The 16982-nt window shown below is 57.5% G+C and overlaps 1 protein-coding gene across 3 annotated transcripts in view; it reads left to right on the top strand.

Annotated features, from left to right (window-relative positions):
• TANGO6 (transport and golgi organization 6 homolog) overlaps positions 1-16695 on the top strand; it is a 229088-nt gene extending 212393 nt beyond the window's left edge. For 2 of the 3 annotated variants that reach the window (XM_078881923.1, XM_078881921.1), the window contains exon 21: positions 15189-16695. In XM_078881923.1, coding sequence (XP_078738049.1) covers positions 15189-15365 — 177 coding nt within the window. In that variant the 3' untranslated portion in view covers positions 15366-16695. Of the gene's footprint in view, positions 1-11315; positions 11453-15188 lie in introns of all 3 variants that reach the window. The other variant, XM_078881922.1, reaches the window with a different exon arrangement.
• The last annotated feature ends 287 nt before the right edge of the window (positions 16696-16982 follow it).

Here is a 16982-nt window from a genome sequence, read left to right as displayed (position 1 = left end):
ACTCACCCACACTTGCTCTTCACTCACTCCCTCACACCCCACAGCTCTCACCCACTCACCTCTCCAACTCGTCCCACACTCCCTCACACCCACACTCTCCCACACACTCTCTCACGCACACTCACAACCCACACCACACACTTCCACACTCTCACCCCACACTCCACACTCCCACACTCCCCACTCACCTCACACCCTACACTCCACCTCTCACTCTCTCACTCTCACCCCACTCTCATTCTCCACTCTCACCCACTCTCCCTCTCTCACTCTCTCCTCTCCCACTCTCCACTCTCTCACTCTCCCACTCTCCACTCTCTCCACTCTCCACTCACTCACTCTCTCCACTCTCCACTCTCTCACTCTCTCACTCTCCACTCTCTCACTCTCTCCACTCACTCACTCACTCTCCACTCTTCCACTCACTCACTCTCTCTCTTCTCACTCACTCACTCACTCTCCCACTCTCTCACTCTCTCACTCTCTCACTCTCCCACTCTCTCACTCTCTCACACTCTCACTCTCCCACTCTCTCTCACTCTCTCGACTCTCACCTCTCACTCTCTCACTCCCACTCACTCTCTCACTCTCCCCTCTCTCACTCTCCACTCCTCACATCTCCACTCACTCTCACACTCTCCACTCTCCCACTCTCTCACTCTCTCCCTCTCTCCACTCTCTCACTCTCCACTCATCTCTCACTCTCCACTCTCTCACTCTCCCACTCTCTCACTCTCCCACTCACTCTCTCACTCTCTCACTCTCTCACTCTCCCACTCTCTCACTCTCTCACTCTCCCACTCACTCTCTCACTCACTCACTCTCCCACTCTCCCACTCTCTCTCTCTCCTCTCTCACTCTCCCACTCACTCTCTCACTCACTCACTCTCCACTCTCCACTCTCTCACTCTCTCACTCTCCCACTCTCTCACTCTCCCACTCACTCTCTCACTCTCCCACTCTCTCACTCTCCCACTCTCTCACTCTCCCACTCACTCTCTCACTCTCTCACTCTCTCACTCTCCCACTCTCTCACTCTCTCACTCTCTCACTCTCCACTCACTCTCTCACTCACTCACTCTCCCACTCTCCCACTCACTCTCTACTCTCTCACTCTCCCACTCACGTCTCTCACTCACTCACTCTCCCACTCTCTCACTCTCTCACTCTCCCACTCTCCCACTCTCTCACTCTCTCACTCTCCCACTCTCTCACTCTCTCACTCTCTCACTCCCACTCTCTCACTCTCCCACTCACTCTCTCACTCACTCACTCTCCCACTCTCTCACTCTCTCACTCTCTCACTCTCCCACTCTCTCACTCTCCCACTCTCTCACTCTCCCACTCTCTCACTCTCTCACTCTCTCACTCTCCCACACTCTCACTCTCTCACTCTCTCACTCTCCCACTCACTCTCTCACTCTCTCACTCTCCCACTCTCCCACTCACTCTCTCACTCACTCACTCTCCCACTCTCTCACTCTCTCACTCTCTCACTCTCCCACTCTCTCACTCTCCCACTCTCTCACTCTCCCACGCTCTCACTCTCTCACTCTCTCACTCTCCCACTCTCTCACTCTCTCACTCTCTCACTCTCCCACTCACTCTCTCACTCTCCACTCACTCTCTCACTCACTCACTCCTCTCCACTCTCCCACTCACTCTCTTACTCTCTCACTCTCTCACTCTCTCACTCTCCCACTCTCTCACTCTCTCATTCTCCCACTCTCCCACTCTCTCACCCTCTCACTCTCTCACTCTCCCACTCTCTCACTCACTCTCCCACTCTCTCTCACTCTCTCACCCTCTCACTCTCTCACTCTCCCACTCTCTCACTCTCTCACTGTCCCACCCTCTCTCACGCTCTCTCCCTCTCACCCTCTCACTCTCTCACTCTCTCACTCTCTCACTCTCCCACTCATTTTCTCACTCTCTCACTCTCTCACTGTTCCACTCTCTCCCTCTCATTCACTCTCTCCCTCACCCTCACTCTCTCACTCTCTCACTCTCCCACTCACTCTCTTACTCTCTCACTCTCTCACTCTCCCACTCTCTCACTCTCCCACTCTCTCACTCTCTCACTCTCCCACTCTCTCACTCTCCCACTCTCTCACTCTCTCACTCTCTCATTCTCCCACTCTCTCACTCTCCCCACTCTCTCACTCTCTCACTCTCTCACTCTCCCACTCACTCTCTCACTATCCCACTCTCTCTCACTCTCACTCACACTCTCACTCACTCTCTCACTATCCCACTCTCTCACTTTCCCACTCATTTTCTCACTCTCTCACTGTTCCACTCTCTCCCTCTCATTCACTCTCTCCCTCACCCTCACTCTCCCTCACTCTCCCTCTCACTTTCCCTTCTCCCTCTCTCTCCCACTCCTGACCGCCGCCGCGTTAATGTTTCCGCTGCACACTTTCGCTCGTCAGGAATTCCTCTTGTGAAAGTAGAAAAAAACCCTAAAACCCTTCAAAAATGTCGCGCAGGTTTGATTTATTTTTTTCCAGGGGCGAGCGCCCTCCCAGGTCTCCCGCACCTTAGGACGCTGCCGCTGCCTCGTTAAGGATCGCAGCGGCGCGAGCCGGAAATGCTTTTTTGAGAATTCCAAGAAGTGGGACGGGAACGGCCGGTGCCAGGTGCGTTTGGCGGGCGTTGTGCCGGTGGTGCCCTGCGGGATCGGTGGGTGTTCTCGGTGGTCACGTGACGACGATTCACCCCCCCCACGCCCCCTCCTCACTCCCCACTCCCCACACCGCCCCCTCTGGCGACGGTTCGGTGGATCGTCAAAATTTGAGGATCGCGATTTGATGCCAGAATAACTTTGCCATCCCGTGTCGTTTGCACGGTCGACTTACGATTATCCCGGGACGGGCGGCGGTTAGGTGGGGGGTAATGTGGGGGCTAGCGATGTACTGGGTAAAGACTAAAACACGGAAACGAACGGAAAATAAGGGGGAGGTTGGAGGGGGATATTTCCTCCATAAAAATGGAACAACCAGGGACCCGGTCCTTGGTGCGAAACTGTCAGGCACATATCGCCGACGGCTACAGGCACGCCGGGCTCTGGCGGAACGAGCGGGTTCTCCTCGTCCCCCAAGTGCACAAGCCACCATCACCATCCACGCGAACTCCGGTCATCCTCGGTTATCCTCGGTCATCCTCGGTCATCCTCGGTCATCCTCGGTCATCCTTGGCTGGCCATCCGATGCGCTTTCAGACGCGCTTCTGCGACCACCTGGAATGCTCTTCCTTCCGATATTAGGAAGCCACTGGAGCAGTGCCGGATTATCCTCATAGCAAAAGTCGCTACATATGCTACGGGCCCCACACTTTGAAGGGCCCCGCGCTAAATGCTTTCAAGCTATCAATTCCGGTTCAGTGGTTCGGCACTCGCTCTATTACTATAGTACTATACCGCCTTCAACTTTTATGAACGACTGGGTGTTTAAGGTGAGCGATTTTTTTATTATCTGGCTGTATAGCAAGTGAAAAACTACAATTACTTCACGATGCAAGTACATTTTTGTTTTTATGTTTCTGTTTTTCTTTATTTATAACATGTGCTACAGGCCCCGCACTAGCTTAATCCGGCACTGCACTGGAGCTGTGCTGCACTTTTAAATCCAAATTGAAAACTCGTTTCATTTTAACTGCTTTTTGTGTTTAGTTTGTTGTCCTTCCCCCGCACCTCCGATTAGCACGGTTGGCTACGTACGGTGCAAATGAAGTTCAACCAACATACATATGCACCATGCCAGGTACTGATTTTTAAGGCTGAGTGGACACAAGGGAGACCGAGGGCCGGTTCAGACATTTGTCACTGATGTTGACCTTGAGCAGGAATTGAACTCGGGTCTCCATTTTCGTTATGCCCCAACCACTGTGCTACCGCTCCCCACAGAGACAGAAGCACACACACAGAAGTGGTGTTAGCGAGCACCTATGAAGGCCGGCACGACACACGAGGGGGGGTGGGTGGCCAACACTACACCTTTGTCACCCCAGTGGCAATGTTTTACACATCACACCAGATACTCATTTGAGGCCGAGTCGATCTAGGGGAGGCCCAGGACTGCTTCAGATAATCGTCACCGGCATTGTGCCGTGAGCGGGAATCGAACTCGGGTCGCCGGGTTCGTGGCGCAGCGTAGCGCTGACCGCTGCACCACTGCTCCCCACACAGCACAGACAGACAAGCACAGCTTGAGACCGACGCATCTCCACTTGGCACGGACCCGTGCATGTGTGCGTGCGCCCAGCTCGTGTTGCGGTGGTTACAAGCGTTTTGGAGGGTGGCCGTCACTGGCAACCCCACGGGCCTCCTGCCAATATCCACGGGGCGCTGGCCCGCCCGCCGTGAAGGGCAGGCCGACTCCCTGCCACCTCCGGATCTACAAGCACCTGGGGGTCACGCGTCGGGGGCCCAGGGGTCGTAAGGTCACGGCTGCGTACGCTCGCTGCGGCTACGCAATGGTCGCGCTCTCAGGAGGGCGGTGGTGGCGTCGGTTTTGGGTGGGTTTATTTTTTTTACTAAAACTATTTTTCGATTTAAAGCTTTCGTGACTGCAGGGATTCATCTTCTTGGTTCTTTCGGTAAAGTCACGTAGAAGGGAAGTAATAAAATAATAAAAATAATAAAAATAAAACATTATAATTATATTATATTATTTTATTATGTTTTATTTTTATTATTTTATTACTTCCCTTCTACGTGACTTTACCGAAATAACCAAGAAGATGAATCCCTGCAGTCACGAAAGCTTTAAATCGAAATTCAATTAATTGACTTTTAACTTTTTTACTAGGTTTTTTTTTATTGAGGCCCGTTATGTCAAGTTGTCGCGTTACCGAACCGTTAACGCGAGCCGAACCGGTTATAGAAAGTAAGGGGGGGGGGGGAGGTAGAACAATGGGGAGTGGCTTATTGCATTCATAGCAGCCGAATACTTTTAAACGCACGTTGATTCTAAATGTGGAGGGAAAGACCGGAGGACTCCGATAGAAGAATTCACACGTCCATGCGGAGAACATGCAAACTCTAAATATACATCCATTGGGTTAGATCGCATAAATATAAATGTGGTGTCGGTAAACCCGCCACCACCCGACAGCCATTCGGATCTAACTTTAAAAAATAACCTGTATTATGGATGATATTGCTCGTAAAGGCCTACGTGTCAAACTCCAAGTATACAGCAGACGTCAGGGTCGGGATCGAACCCGCGACCTCCTATACACCAGGCGAGGTAGTTAACACCTCCTAGCCACTGGGACGAGGGTGTTTTCGTCAAGGTTTTTTGTTTTGTTACGGAGATGGAGGGGGAGCTGGAGAGTAACTCCAAATGGCCTGGTTAGGAGGCCACTCTCAGCGTGGATATCTTATCCCCTACCCCCCTTCCAGGCCATTACCTTCCCCCGGACCGATAGTGCCACTTCCGCAGGAAATCTCGGTGTCTGGCGAAGCAGACGGCTCGCACGGGGGGGGGGAGGTGGGGCAGACCCTGTCGGTGATTAGCGAATTCAAAGACAAAGACGAAGATCCCCCGTGGAGCCTCTACAGACTTTTGGGGCAAGGGCTGGTAGCGGGCACCAATGAAGGCTGGCATGGCGCTTGAGGGGGGGGTGGCCAACACCACGCCTGGCCGGCAGCCTTTCTCTTCCCAGTGCCGCTGATGTTTAGGGCCGAGTCGACCTAGGGGAGGCCCAGGACCGGTTCCAATATTGGTAGCGAGCGAGGAATCGGGAGCGGAGAGCGAGTGAGGGAGAGAGGCCCCTTCTCGCGGTGCCGCGCTGCTGCCCAGGCAAGCGGGCACAACATCGGAGCGGCCGTCAAAAGCCCGCCCTCTTGCCGAGCTGTTACCACACTTGCCCCTTTGCCAGCGGCGCTGGCGCGCTCCTAATTAAAGCCACGTTCTGCGGAGAGTCGCCGCTATTTGTGTTCCACTCTTTTTTTGCACCCCCCCCCCCAAGTTTGAGAAACATCAAGGGACATTGTCCCCCGGATTTATTTTGATTTTGTGGGGGCCTCTCGATGCCTCCGTTAATGTGTTTACGCACGGCCAGGGGTAACGAAACCAAGATGCCGTGCGCCAAGCCGGCGTTCGATTTGTCCTGGCGCTGGATGGGGGTTGGTTTTTATTTTCTTTTATTTCCCCTCTCTTTCTTTCCCCCACCCCTTTGGCAAATGTGTCGCTTGTAGAAAGAATTATGTAACACAGTCTCTGGGATCAGGGATCAATGTGTTCATAGCGAAGGAATCCGATGAGCTGTGAAGCTCTTTTTCACAGGTGTCCAGAGGGGGTGTCGTCAGGATCAGAATAATGATGGGTGGGGGGGGGACATAACAAGCTTAAATAATCAAAAGCGGCGTAAAGATCTGCACGAAGAGGAAAGTTTCAGTCGGTGCGTATTACAATGGTCAGGCACCGTGGAGTACTGCCCGCCTGGGATTACGCGAACAGAGGGAGGAACGCGTGGGATCAGGGGTAATAATGTTGAAACGCAAGCATTGAGAAACGCACGCTCGGACGGGCATTTAAGAACACATGGATCAGAGAATAAACACAAATGGTGTTTGTATCGTATTGATTATTATCCAGCAGTTGACAGACCACGCCAATGATGGATGGGATACATCCCTGGGTTGGTGGCGCGATGGCTTGAGACTGGCGATGGCCATGGCAGCCAGAAGCAGAGTTGGAGGTGAAGCGCCGTGTAGGGCGGCCAAGAGGGATTGTGGCGTCTATGGGCCCTCTGTGAGTCTATAGAGTCTCATGAGAGTTTATGGGACCTGTGTGAGTCAATAGAGTCTATGGGTGGCAGTGCTGAGTCTATGTGTGGCGGTGCGGAGTCTATGGGTAGTAATGTTGTCTAGTTCTGGAGTGCCTATTCGAGCCCCAGAACAGATATCAGTGTGCGTGTTCGCCCGCCCGTCCGTCTGTGACCCCGCGAGTGACGATACGTTGCTCTACGTTGTTTTACCTCAATAATATTTTTTTTTCCGCTCGCCCCTCCCGCCCTCCACGTTAAGCGACCTCCGTTGTCGCTATGGCGATAACCCCCCCCCGGCTGAGCTACCGGGAGGGGAAAACGCTCGCGGTGTTTAGATAATTTTTAGTTTTTTTATTTACTTTCTAGCCGGGTTCTGTGTGAGTCTATGTGGGAGTCTATGGGTCCCATGTAAGTCTGTGGAACCTCATGAGAGCCCTCTGTGAGAGTGTTTCCTAGGTGCGTCTACAGGTCCTAAGCGTGTCTCTGGGTCGTATGCGAGTCTCTGGGTCGTATGCGAATCTGTAGAGCAGGGGTGGGGAACCTTATTTCTGCCAAGGGCCATTTGGATATTTATAACATTATCAACTTAAAAATTAGCCTGTTATGTTTGGTCAAACATTTAATTAACTCACCCCTAATGCGATGGCTGGAACTGCGTGTGATGTTAGCTGGTATTGATGATGTTGCTACTTGCAATTGCTTTTCCAGGTTTGCTCCTAGATTTATTGCATTTCGAGTCCCGCCTGCGGTTGCCTTGGCAGGGCCACACTAAATGATTTCGCGGGCCTTATACGGCCCGCGGGCCAGACGTTCCCCACCCCTGCTGTAGAGTCATGTGCGCGTCTGTGGGACCTGTGCGGGTCTATGGGCCCCTGTATCGTTGTGGAGTGCCTGCGCGAGCCTCGAGTGCGTACGTGAGCCCCAGAAAGCAGATATCAGTGCGCGTGTCCGTCAGTCGTTGACCCCGCGAGCGACACGATATGTTGGCTTTCCGTTACTTTATCTCGAGTATTTATTTTTCCGCCCCCCCCGCCTCCCCCTTCTCGTTAAGCGACCTCCGTCGTCGCTACGGTGATAACCCCTCGCGAGCGGGGGGGGGGGAACCGCTCTCGAGAATCAATCATTTTTATTTTCTAGTCGTGCCGACGCGCTCACGTCGAAGGGCAACTGCAGGGGGAGCGCTCCCTCCCCCCCCCCTTGCCACTCGCGGCTCAAGGTGGCGCGGTGGGGGGGAGGGAGGGGGCTAGACAGCCGCTCGCGAGAGACGCTCCGATAAGGGGGGTGGGGGGAGGCGACGCTCTCCTTCGCGCGTCGCGCTCCTCACCAGGGAGGGACTGGCTGCGTGCGAGTGGAATTCCAGGACGGGTTGATAAAGACGCTCCGGAAAGTCAGGCTCGTCCCACCGAAACCTACGGCCGGTGTCAATAACGCCTTGCAGATTTGGTCACAAGGACAAAGATTCCAACCCGTATAGCCTCTGGCGGACTGCTAGGGCAAGTGCTGTCAGCGCACCACGGGGTGGGTGGCCAACACCACGCCAGTGGTACTGTTTACACTCCACACAAGGTATTCAATTAAGGCCGAGTCGACCTAGGGGAGTCCCAGGAGCGGTTCAGATGCAATCGTCACCTGGTGTCGGCCGTGAGCGGGAATCGAACTCGGGCTCGCCGGGTTCGTGGCGCGGCATAGCGCCAGCCGCTACAACGTCACGGACACGCACACAGACACTAACAGATGCACGCCACACGGTCAGCACGGAATCATTTACAGCTGGGAAAGTGGTCTCGTCCCAACCGGAGAATGTGATAACATGATGTACGTGACAGCAAATGGTAAAACAGTCCGTAACGTCGGCCGATGTGTATTTATTTTTCCGTTACAAGGCATTGCAAGGCAGCGTTAAGTACGGAAGCAGCGACCATGATTTGATTATATTTTTTACATCCTTTTTTTTTACTTGCAACGCTAATTTGGTTTTTTGGGGGATTTTCGCAGCGGCGACGTTATCGGCGCGGGAGAAAACTACTCGTTAAGGAGGCAGGATCACCCAATTCTGTTCTTCCCACAAAACGTACAATTCGGATTCACGGGGTGATTTCTGGAGGACAACAAGAGCTCTGACGCAGACCGTGACCCCCATGCCGTCGTCAGGAGGAGCCCCGAGCATTGGGGAACGGTTTGAGGCGGGGGCCACGGAACATTCTGGTGTCACAAACCGCATTGCGGCAAGAGCCAAAAGGCGCGCCCCCACCCCGCGCCTTTTTGCCGGCAGAAGCGCCTCCACCCGAGGCCAGCGCTCAAAACGCTTCCCCAGGGGGTGGGGGGGGAGAGTACTTTGGCCTTCTCTTCCACGCCGCCCAGAATGCCTTGGAAAAGGAGGGGGTGGGGGGCGGTCCAGGGGGGGGGGGGGAAGGCCGCCTACGCTTTACCCCACCGGGCCGATCGTGGGGCTGAGCGTTTCACCTCCATCCGCACACGGCGAGGGGAGTCGCCGGGGTGGCGAAGCGCGTCCACTCCGGCGGTCCGCTACGCTCGGCGGGCGGCCTCCCGAGTCGCCGGGTGGAGAAGCGGGGAAGCGGCTCCCACGAGCCGGTCCCGGCGCAAGGGAGGCCGGTCGACTCGGCCCGTCCCGCCGCTCCGGGGCTCGCGGCCACGGTTAGCACCTGGGGGGGGGGGACGGTCTCATCCCTCGTCTCCCCCTCCCATTCCCCTCCCCCGCTTTGTTCGCCAGCGCCGCTGCAGCCCGCAGCTGGCTCCAGAGATGAAATGAGCCAATATGACAAGTATCTTCTCTGTTGTTTACGAGACGTTGTCACGGAGTCATGGAGTCCATCGGTGACTGTGATGCGCTCCAACACGCTTGAGGAACACGGGTTTTTTTTTTTAATCACAGACGGCTGAGACGTGCATTTGAGACGTGGATTCGACTCCAGCTCAAGCGCTTTGGCGCGAGCTGTGCGAGCATCCTGTGGAACGCACCGCCCCGTAAAACCCCGATGACCCGAATTGAATGCCCAGACGTGGCCAATATGAGTCGCGGGCGATGTTTGAACCGGCCCTGGCCCGCCCCGCCAACCGTGGCATCAATCCATGCTGAAGCGTGGTGAAGTATGCTCGACGAACCACATGACCGATACGGAACGGGAAGGCCCTTCATGCAGCAGTGGATTGTCAAATGGATGTACAGTTTATTTTACAATCCAGGCTGTTTTAAAAATATGGACCCGATTTGAAATCGTTATATCTCTGCAACCACGAACCGTCCATGAATGAAACTCTTACCACTTGAAATGGCGGGGCATAGAGAGGGCGGGGCATAGAGAGGGCGGGGCATAGAGAGGGCGGGGCATAGAGAGGGCGGGGCATAGAGTTTCAATTGGTTACCACTAGATGCCTCTCCCAGCGCACTAACAGCCCCTAGCCTCAGTCATTCACAAGACGGTGACCCCCGCAACACACAAAGGGCGGTTTGCGTTCTGCAGTTCAGCAAGACTGAATCCGTTATTACGGTGCAGCGTGCGTTTCAACGACGTTTTGGCATTGATCCGCCAATGTCAAAGAGCATTCGTCGTTGGTAGCGACAATTTGAGGAAACGGGCTGTTAATGTGCGGGGAAGAGCACGGGGCAACCACGCACCTCAGAGGAACACGTGAGAAGAGAGGCGTTTGGGACGAATTCAACGATCGTCTCGATGTTGTCCGTACAGCAGTTGGAGGGCACATAGAGCATTTATAAAATGGTTAGTAAAACTTGATAACTCATTAAACCTTTGTAACTTTTTGTGTAATTGTAAAATGTTGCCATCGTGAAATATACTGCTTTGAAATTGTGTCTATCTTTTTAAAACACCCTGTACATATGCCACTATACGCTTATAAGAGAGTGTTTCTCTTGAGACTTTGATCCCAGATTTTATTTTAATCATACGCGACTACTAAGGTTGAAGGCGTTGACGCCTTAGCTGTGTCCGTCCGTGTGTAATGTGGAACCAGTGCCAAAATTATTCACAGAATCAGTGACACGTGACGTCGTTATCACTAACTAACCGCTTCCCGAGGGCCAAGCGCGCGCCGTGGAAAGCGTCGGTGAATCCGTCGGCCACGGGGTTGTTTGGCCGCACTTCACCATCGTTGGGGGGTTAAGGAAGCCAGGGGTGGTGGTGGGGGGGGGAGGTTGCGCCGAGGACCGGTCGAGAGAGATACATCGCCTCTCTCAAACCCGGGGCGGCGTGGCTCGTGGGACAACGTGCGAGGCACGGCGCCGCCGGCGCCACCGGCGCCACCGGCTCCAGCGCGCAGCGATCGCGGCGCTAACGATGGCAGGCTCTGGCAAGGCGTGTGGAGTTTAACGAGCCGGCGAGGGAGGGAGGAGGGACGACGAAATTTGTCGTCGCAGTGCGCTAGAAATGTGTGCCATGAGCTCATTTGCCCCGGGCGGCTACGCATCACAGCTGCACCCCAACGTGAAGTGGTGATGAAAAAAACAACGCGGCGTTACGTTGCCACCCATCTCCCCCCTCCTCCTCCCTTCCCTGCCCCAGTCACACCCAGTCGGAGATGTTTTGGCCGCGCGACGACGCGTCCCGATGCTCTGGGGCGCGGACCGGGCGCATTCCTCAAACCCGCCAAATTTGACCCGCTTTTCGGACGATGATGATCACGGGCACAGCATGCGCCGGTACGTCCGCACGCCGAGAGGGCCACCCCCCCCCCCCCCCCAGTACGTTCCGGCTCGCGACGACGAGTCGCGTTCGTGACCCCGCGGTTCCGCACGAACATTTCTCAAACCTCAGATTTCAACTTTTCTCCCGTCCTCTTTTAGTCGTGGGCGCTATCTCTCCTTCGATCGCCTTGCCGCCTGCCTTTTTTTTTGCTTCTTCTTACAACGGGGGCGCCCCCCCACCCGAATCACCCCATTACCGTTGTTTATTTTCCCGAAGGCCTCTCTCTCTTCCCGAGAGGCAGATGGCTTTTTGAACTTGCCCCGTTTACTCCTCTCTCTCTCTCTCGCCTTTTTCTATCGCGGCGGTTTACAGGGGGAGGGACTCATCCCCCACGCCCCCCCCGCCTGTCCAACACGTGCGTCCCCGTGCGTGACTCCGCACGTGCAAACTCCCGTTGAGATTTTTTTCCTGACGTCACGACCCAACAGTGGGTGGAGTTCGGGGGGGGGGGGTGGTGGGGAGGGAGGGGTGTGGTGGGGCGGGGGGGCACCGTGGTCTGGGCATCGGGGCCACCACCTCACCGCGAGAATGGTCAGCGCCTCGCGTCCGTCCCCGAGGAACGCGCCGATCATCTCGCCCGGCCACCCGCCGCGGTGTTGAGATGACCTCAGTCCAACCCGGCCCCTCCAGCCCCTCCAGCCCCTCCAGCCCCACCAGCCCCACCAACCCCTCCTACCCCTCCAGCCCCTCCAGCCCCACCAACCCCTCCTACCCCTCCAGCCCGACCAGCCCCACCAACCCCTCCAGCCCCACCAGACCCACCAGCCCCTCCAGCCCCTCCAACCCCTCCAGCCCCTCCAGCCCCACCAACCCCTCCAACCCCTCCAGCCCGACCAGCCCCACCAGACCCACCAGCCCCTCCAGCCCCACCAGACCCACCAGCCCCTCCAGCCCCACCAACCCCTCCAACCCCTCCAGCCCCTCCAGCCCCACCAACTTCTCCAGCCCCTCCAGCCCCACCAACCCCTCCAGCCCCTCCAACCCCTACAGCCCCTCCAGCCCGACCAGCCCCACCAGCCTCACCAGCCCCTCCAGCCCCTCCAGCCCCACCAGCCCGACCAGCCCCACCAGCCTCACCAGCCCCTCCAGCCCCTCCAACCCCTCCAGCCCCTCCAGCCCCTCCAGCCCCTCCAGCCCGACCAGCCCCTCCAGCCCCTCCAGCCCCACCAACCCCTCCAGCCCCACCAGACCCACCAGCCCCTCCAGCCCCACCAACCCCTCCAACCCCTCCAGCCCCTCCAGCCCCACCAACCCCTCCAGCCCCTCCAGCCCCTCCAGCCCCACCAGCCTCACCAGCCCCTCCAGCCCCTCCAGCCCCACCAACCCCTCCAGCCCCTCCAGCCCGACCAGCCCCACCAGCCTCACCAGCCCCTCCAGCCCCTCCAGCCCCACCAACCCCTCCAACCCCTCCAGCCCCTCCAGCCCGACCAGCCCGACCAGCCCCACCAGCCCCTCCAACCCCTCCAGCCCCACCAGACCCACCAGCCCCTCCAGCCCCACCAGCCCCTCCAGCCCCTCCAGCCCCACCAGCCCCTCCAACCCCTCCAGCCCCTCCAGCCCCACCAACCCCTCCAGCCCCTCCAGCCCGACCAGCCCCACCAGCCCCTCCAGCCCCTCCAGCCCCACCAACCCCTCCAACCCCTCCAGCCCCTCCAGCCCCACCAACCCCTCCAGCCCCTCCAGCCCGACCAGCCCCACCAGCCCCTCCAGCCCCTCCAGCCCCACCAGCCTCACCAGCCATTCCAGCCCCTCCAGCCCCACCAGCCCATCCAGCCCCACAAGCAACTCCAGCCCCAACGGCCCCACCGGCCCCACCGGCCCCTCTGGCCCCACCAACCCCTCCGGCCCCTCCGGCCCCACCAGCCCCACCACCACGCGAGACGGCAACGCGACCACGAGGTCGCGGGGATGAGGCCACGTTTCCCATGGAGCGTGGCTCGTCACCGCTTGCGTTCCTCCTCGCGCGTCGTTACAGCGTCCCCCCCACCCCCACCCCCAGGGAAAGATCGTATCACTCACGAGACTACCGCCTTGCGATGTACTCCATCGTTCGGCGCCGTGTGTATCCACGGTTGTTTTAGACGATCCACAGCAAGCATGTACATTGTAGTTTTAAAAATGTGGCCCGTGACGTTGATGGCCCACACACTTCTCGAACGAGGCTCACGGGGGGGGGGGGGGGGGGCGGGGGGGATCTTTTTGTTAATGTCCACCGCAAACCTGGAGACGCGTGTCAGTCGTTGGTCGATTTGTAGAGAACAAGAAATCACCGCGGTATTAAACCAGAGCGGCCCGCCGGCATCCGACCTCTGGCCATGCCAGAGGTCGCCCCGATGTCGCGAAAGTCGCATCGCGTGACGGCCCTAGTCCGCCGCTCCACCTTTTGATTGCATTCTCATTTATTGACTTTTGATTGCGTCTCAAACGCCAAGCCAACCCAGAAGTCTCCTTGGAGCCATCGCAGATTTACGGGCCGGATGAGCGCACGCCGTCAGTTAGCCACGCACGCGTGCGCGGGTAACCAAATAAACTAAATAAACCAGGTAATCCGAAGCGCCGCCCAAAAACGAGGGCCTCCTCGTAGCTCAACGCGGCTACAAAGTGCAGATTTAATGTTGGCAATAGCCACTTCCTTACAACTTTAATTCTCGTGTTTGCGGTTTTCGTAAGAATTCCGCTCGGGAGACAAAATACGATCGGGGGGGAAAACGAGCAACGAGGAATCAACGCAGACGACGGCGACGTTGTGCAGGAGACGGAGCCGCGGGCGCGCGGGCCCACAGCCTGGTTGCGGCCTCCCGTCGCGTCTCGCCGGCGTCACCGTGCCGCCGTGCCGCAGCCACGGCCGAGAAGGCCTCGCTTGCGGACCCTGCGAGGGGGCCCGGTACGTGGGCCGTCGTATTTATTTGCCTCTCTTTCGAGAACCGATTGCCCGGGGGTGGTAGGCGGTGTGTGGTGGGGGGGTTTCGCGGACGGTAATATTTCTTCTCTCCCCTCCGCCAGTGTGTCCCAGAGGTTAGGATACTCTGCGCTGTGTAAGCCGTGGCCGTGGGTCCTGGAGGATTTTACACAAACTCATTCCATATTCACAGACGCCCTCCTCCACATCCTGCAATTACTCTGCTGCCCCCCCCCCACCTCGCCTTCCTGGTGCTGCCATCAAACTCTTGCACCACCATTCCTCCCCCACGTTTATCCAGCCCCGTGGTCGGCCTGAAATCAGATTGTAGACACAGACACACGCGGAATGGTGGCAAGATAAGACAGCAGGCAGACGGGGCAAGCAGGAATACAGACAGGTTAGCGGAGAGACAGATAATCCAGCAGGCGGATGACGAGCGGGAGTGCCGCATCGCCCGTCTGGGGGTGTCGGCAATCTAATCAGCCGGAGCGTCTGCCTGCCTTCCCGTCACCGCCACTCCTCGCAGAAAACAGAGGAAGTCACGGCGGTGGTTACGCTGCCATGGCTCCCGACGTTAATTTGCTCGGTTCGGATTTTTTATCTTTCTCCCCCCCCCCGCCACCCGCCCCGCTTGCGTTTGGCCGACATGGCAATCGCCAGCGTGCCGGACTCGGCAGGCGCTCGCTATCATCCCGCAGTGTGCGGATCTCCGTCGTCCCACCACCCCGGCACTCCCTCACCTCTCTCGTCTCTTTGTCTCTGTGTCTCCTCCCTGTCCGCCATCCCAGGTGCTCCGGGACGTCCTGCGGGACCTCTACCGCCTGCTGAAGCACGCGGCGTGGAGCGACGGGGACCCGGCGACGGCGGCGCACGCGCGGACCGCGCTCGCCCAGCTCGACGGCGTCGTGCGGGGCGGCCTCTTCCCCGAACAGCGGCTCGAGAAGAAGATCACCGTGCTGCCCTAGCCGCACACACGCACGCACCCACACACGCTCCCATGCACACACCCACACACCCACACATGCTCCCATGCACACACCCACACACGCACCCACGCACCCACGCACGCACCCATGCACACACCCACACACGCACGCACCCACGCACACACCCACACACGCACCCACGCACCCACGTACCCACCCACGTACCCACCCACGCACCCACACACGCACCCACGTACCCACGCACGCACGGACCCACGCACGCACCCACGCACGCACCCTTCACTGCACACCCACCCGGGAACACGTGCACACCCGGGCACCCAGGTACATGCCCGAGTCCCACGCATACTCACAGAGACCCATTCCAAACCTCTGTGGTCCACTGCCTTAGCTGCACACTCGGGGAGTCCATGCACACTCAGGGACCCACGCACACCGATGTGGCCCATAGCCTTCCACTGCGTCCTTACCCAGAGACCCACGCACACCCAGGGACACAGGTACACCCAGAGACCCACGCACACCCAGGGACACAGGTACACCCAGAGACCCACGCACACCCAGGGACACAGGTACACCCAGAGACCCACGCACACCCAGGGACACAGGTACACCCAGAGACCCACGCACACCCAGGGACACAGGTACACCCAGAGACCCACGCACACCGATGTGACCCACTGCCTTTGCTGCACACTCACTCAGGGACCCACGCACACGCACCCACGGGACCCATACACACCTCGAGACTCGTGTGCAGAGGCCCACGCACATGTTAACCTGTTTGTAAACCCTTCAATCGCTGCGTTCTTGCATAGCATCCCACACACACACACAGCTGTATGCTCATGCACGCCTGCTTGGAGTTGCCCTGCCTTACACACTCCTGTAGACCCACACAGACAAAGCCAAAGATCCCATGTATAGACTTAACAGACTGTAGGGGCAAGTGCTGCACCTATAACGGCCGGCACGGGACGCCTTTGTCTCCCCAACGGCGATGTTCACACACCGAGGGGAGGCCCAGGACCGGCTCAAATAATCGTCACCAGTGTTGGCCGTGTGCGGGAAGCGGACTGCTCCTCCCCAGACACACACAGACACACAAACACACACACACAGACACACGGACACACAGCCACACGCACAGACACACACACACAGACACACGGACACACAGACACACGGACACACAGCCACACGCACAGACACACACACACAGACACACACACACAGACACACACACAGACACACACAGACACACACAGACACACACACACGCACTCGTGCTCTGTATGCATACGTACATAAAAGCCTTGCGATTAAACTCGGTTCTCCTGTACAGCAATCTGACAGTCCCGCGACGACTGCATTCTTCCATTCGGTCTTCAGTTCATTTGCCAAAAATCCCAAAACGGTGAACATTCAGCTTTCTTTTTTAGCAACGTGATGTCCGTTTGATCGCCGTTCCAGCGAGAGCGTCGCTGCAGCAGGGTCATCGAGTGGGATGTCGGGACCAGTTCTGCGAGATCCGGCCTCCGTCGACCATTCCTCTCGTCAGTGCCGTCTGTACGGGGATAGAGCGTTGCCCCCTCGCGCGCGCACGCGCGGGGTTTCCTCCGGACGCCCCGGTTT

This window comes from Lampetra fluviatilis, chromosome 63 (genome assembly GCF_964198595.1).
Source record: "Lampetra fluviatilis chromosome 63, kcLamFluv1.1, whole genome shotgun sequence".
In the NCBI taxonomy this organism is placed as follows: domain Eukaryota; kingdom Metazoa; phylum Chordata; class Hyperoartia; order Petromyzontiformes; family Petromyzontidae; genus Lampetra; species Lampetra fluviatilis.
Note: the sequence above shows the minus strand (reverse complement) of the source record. Positions and strands in the feature narration are given on the sequence as shown.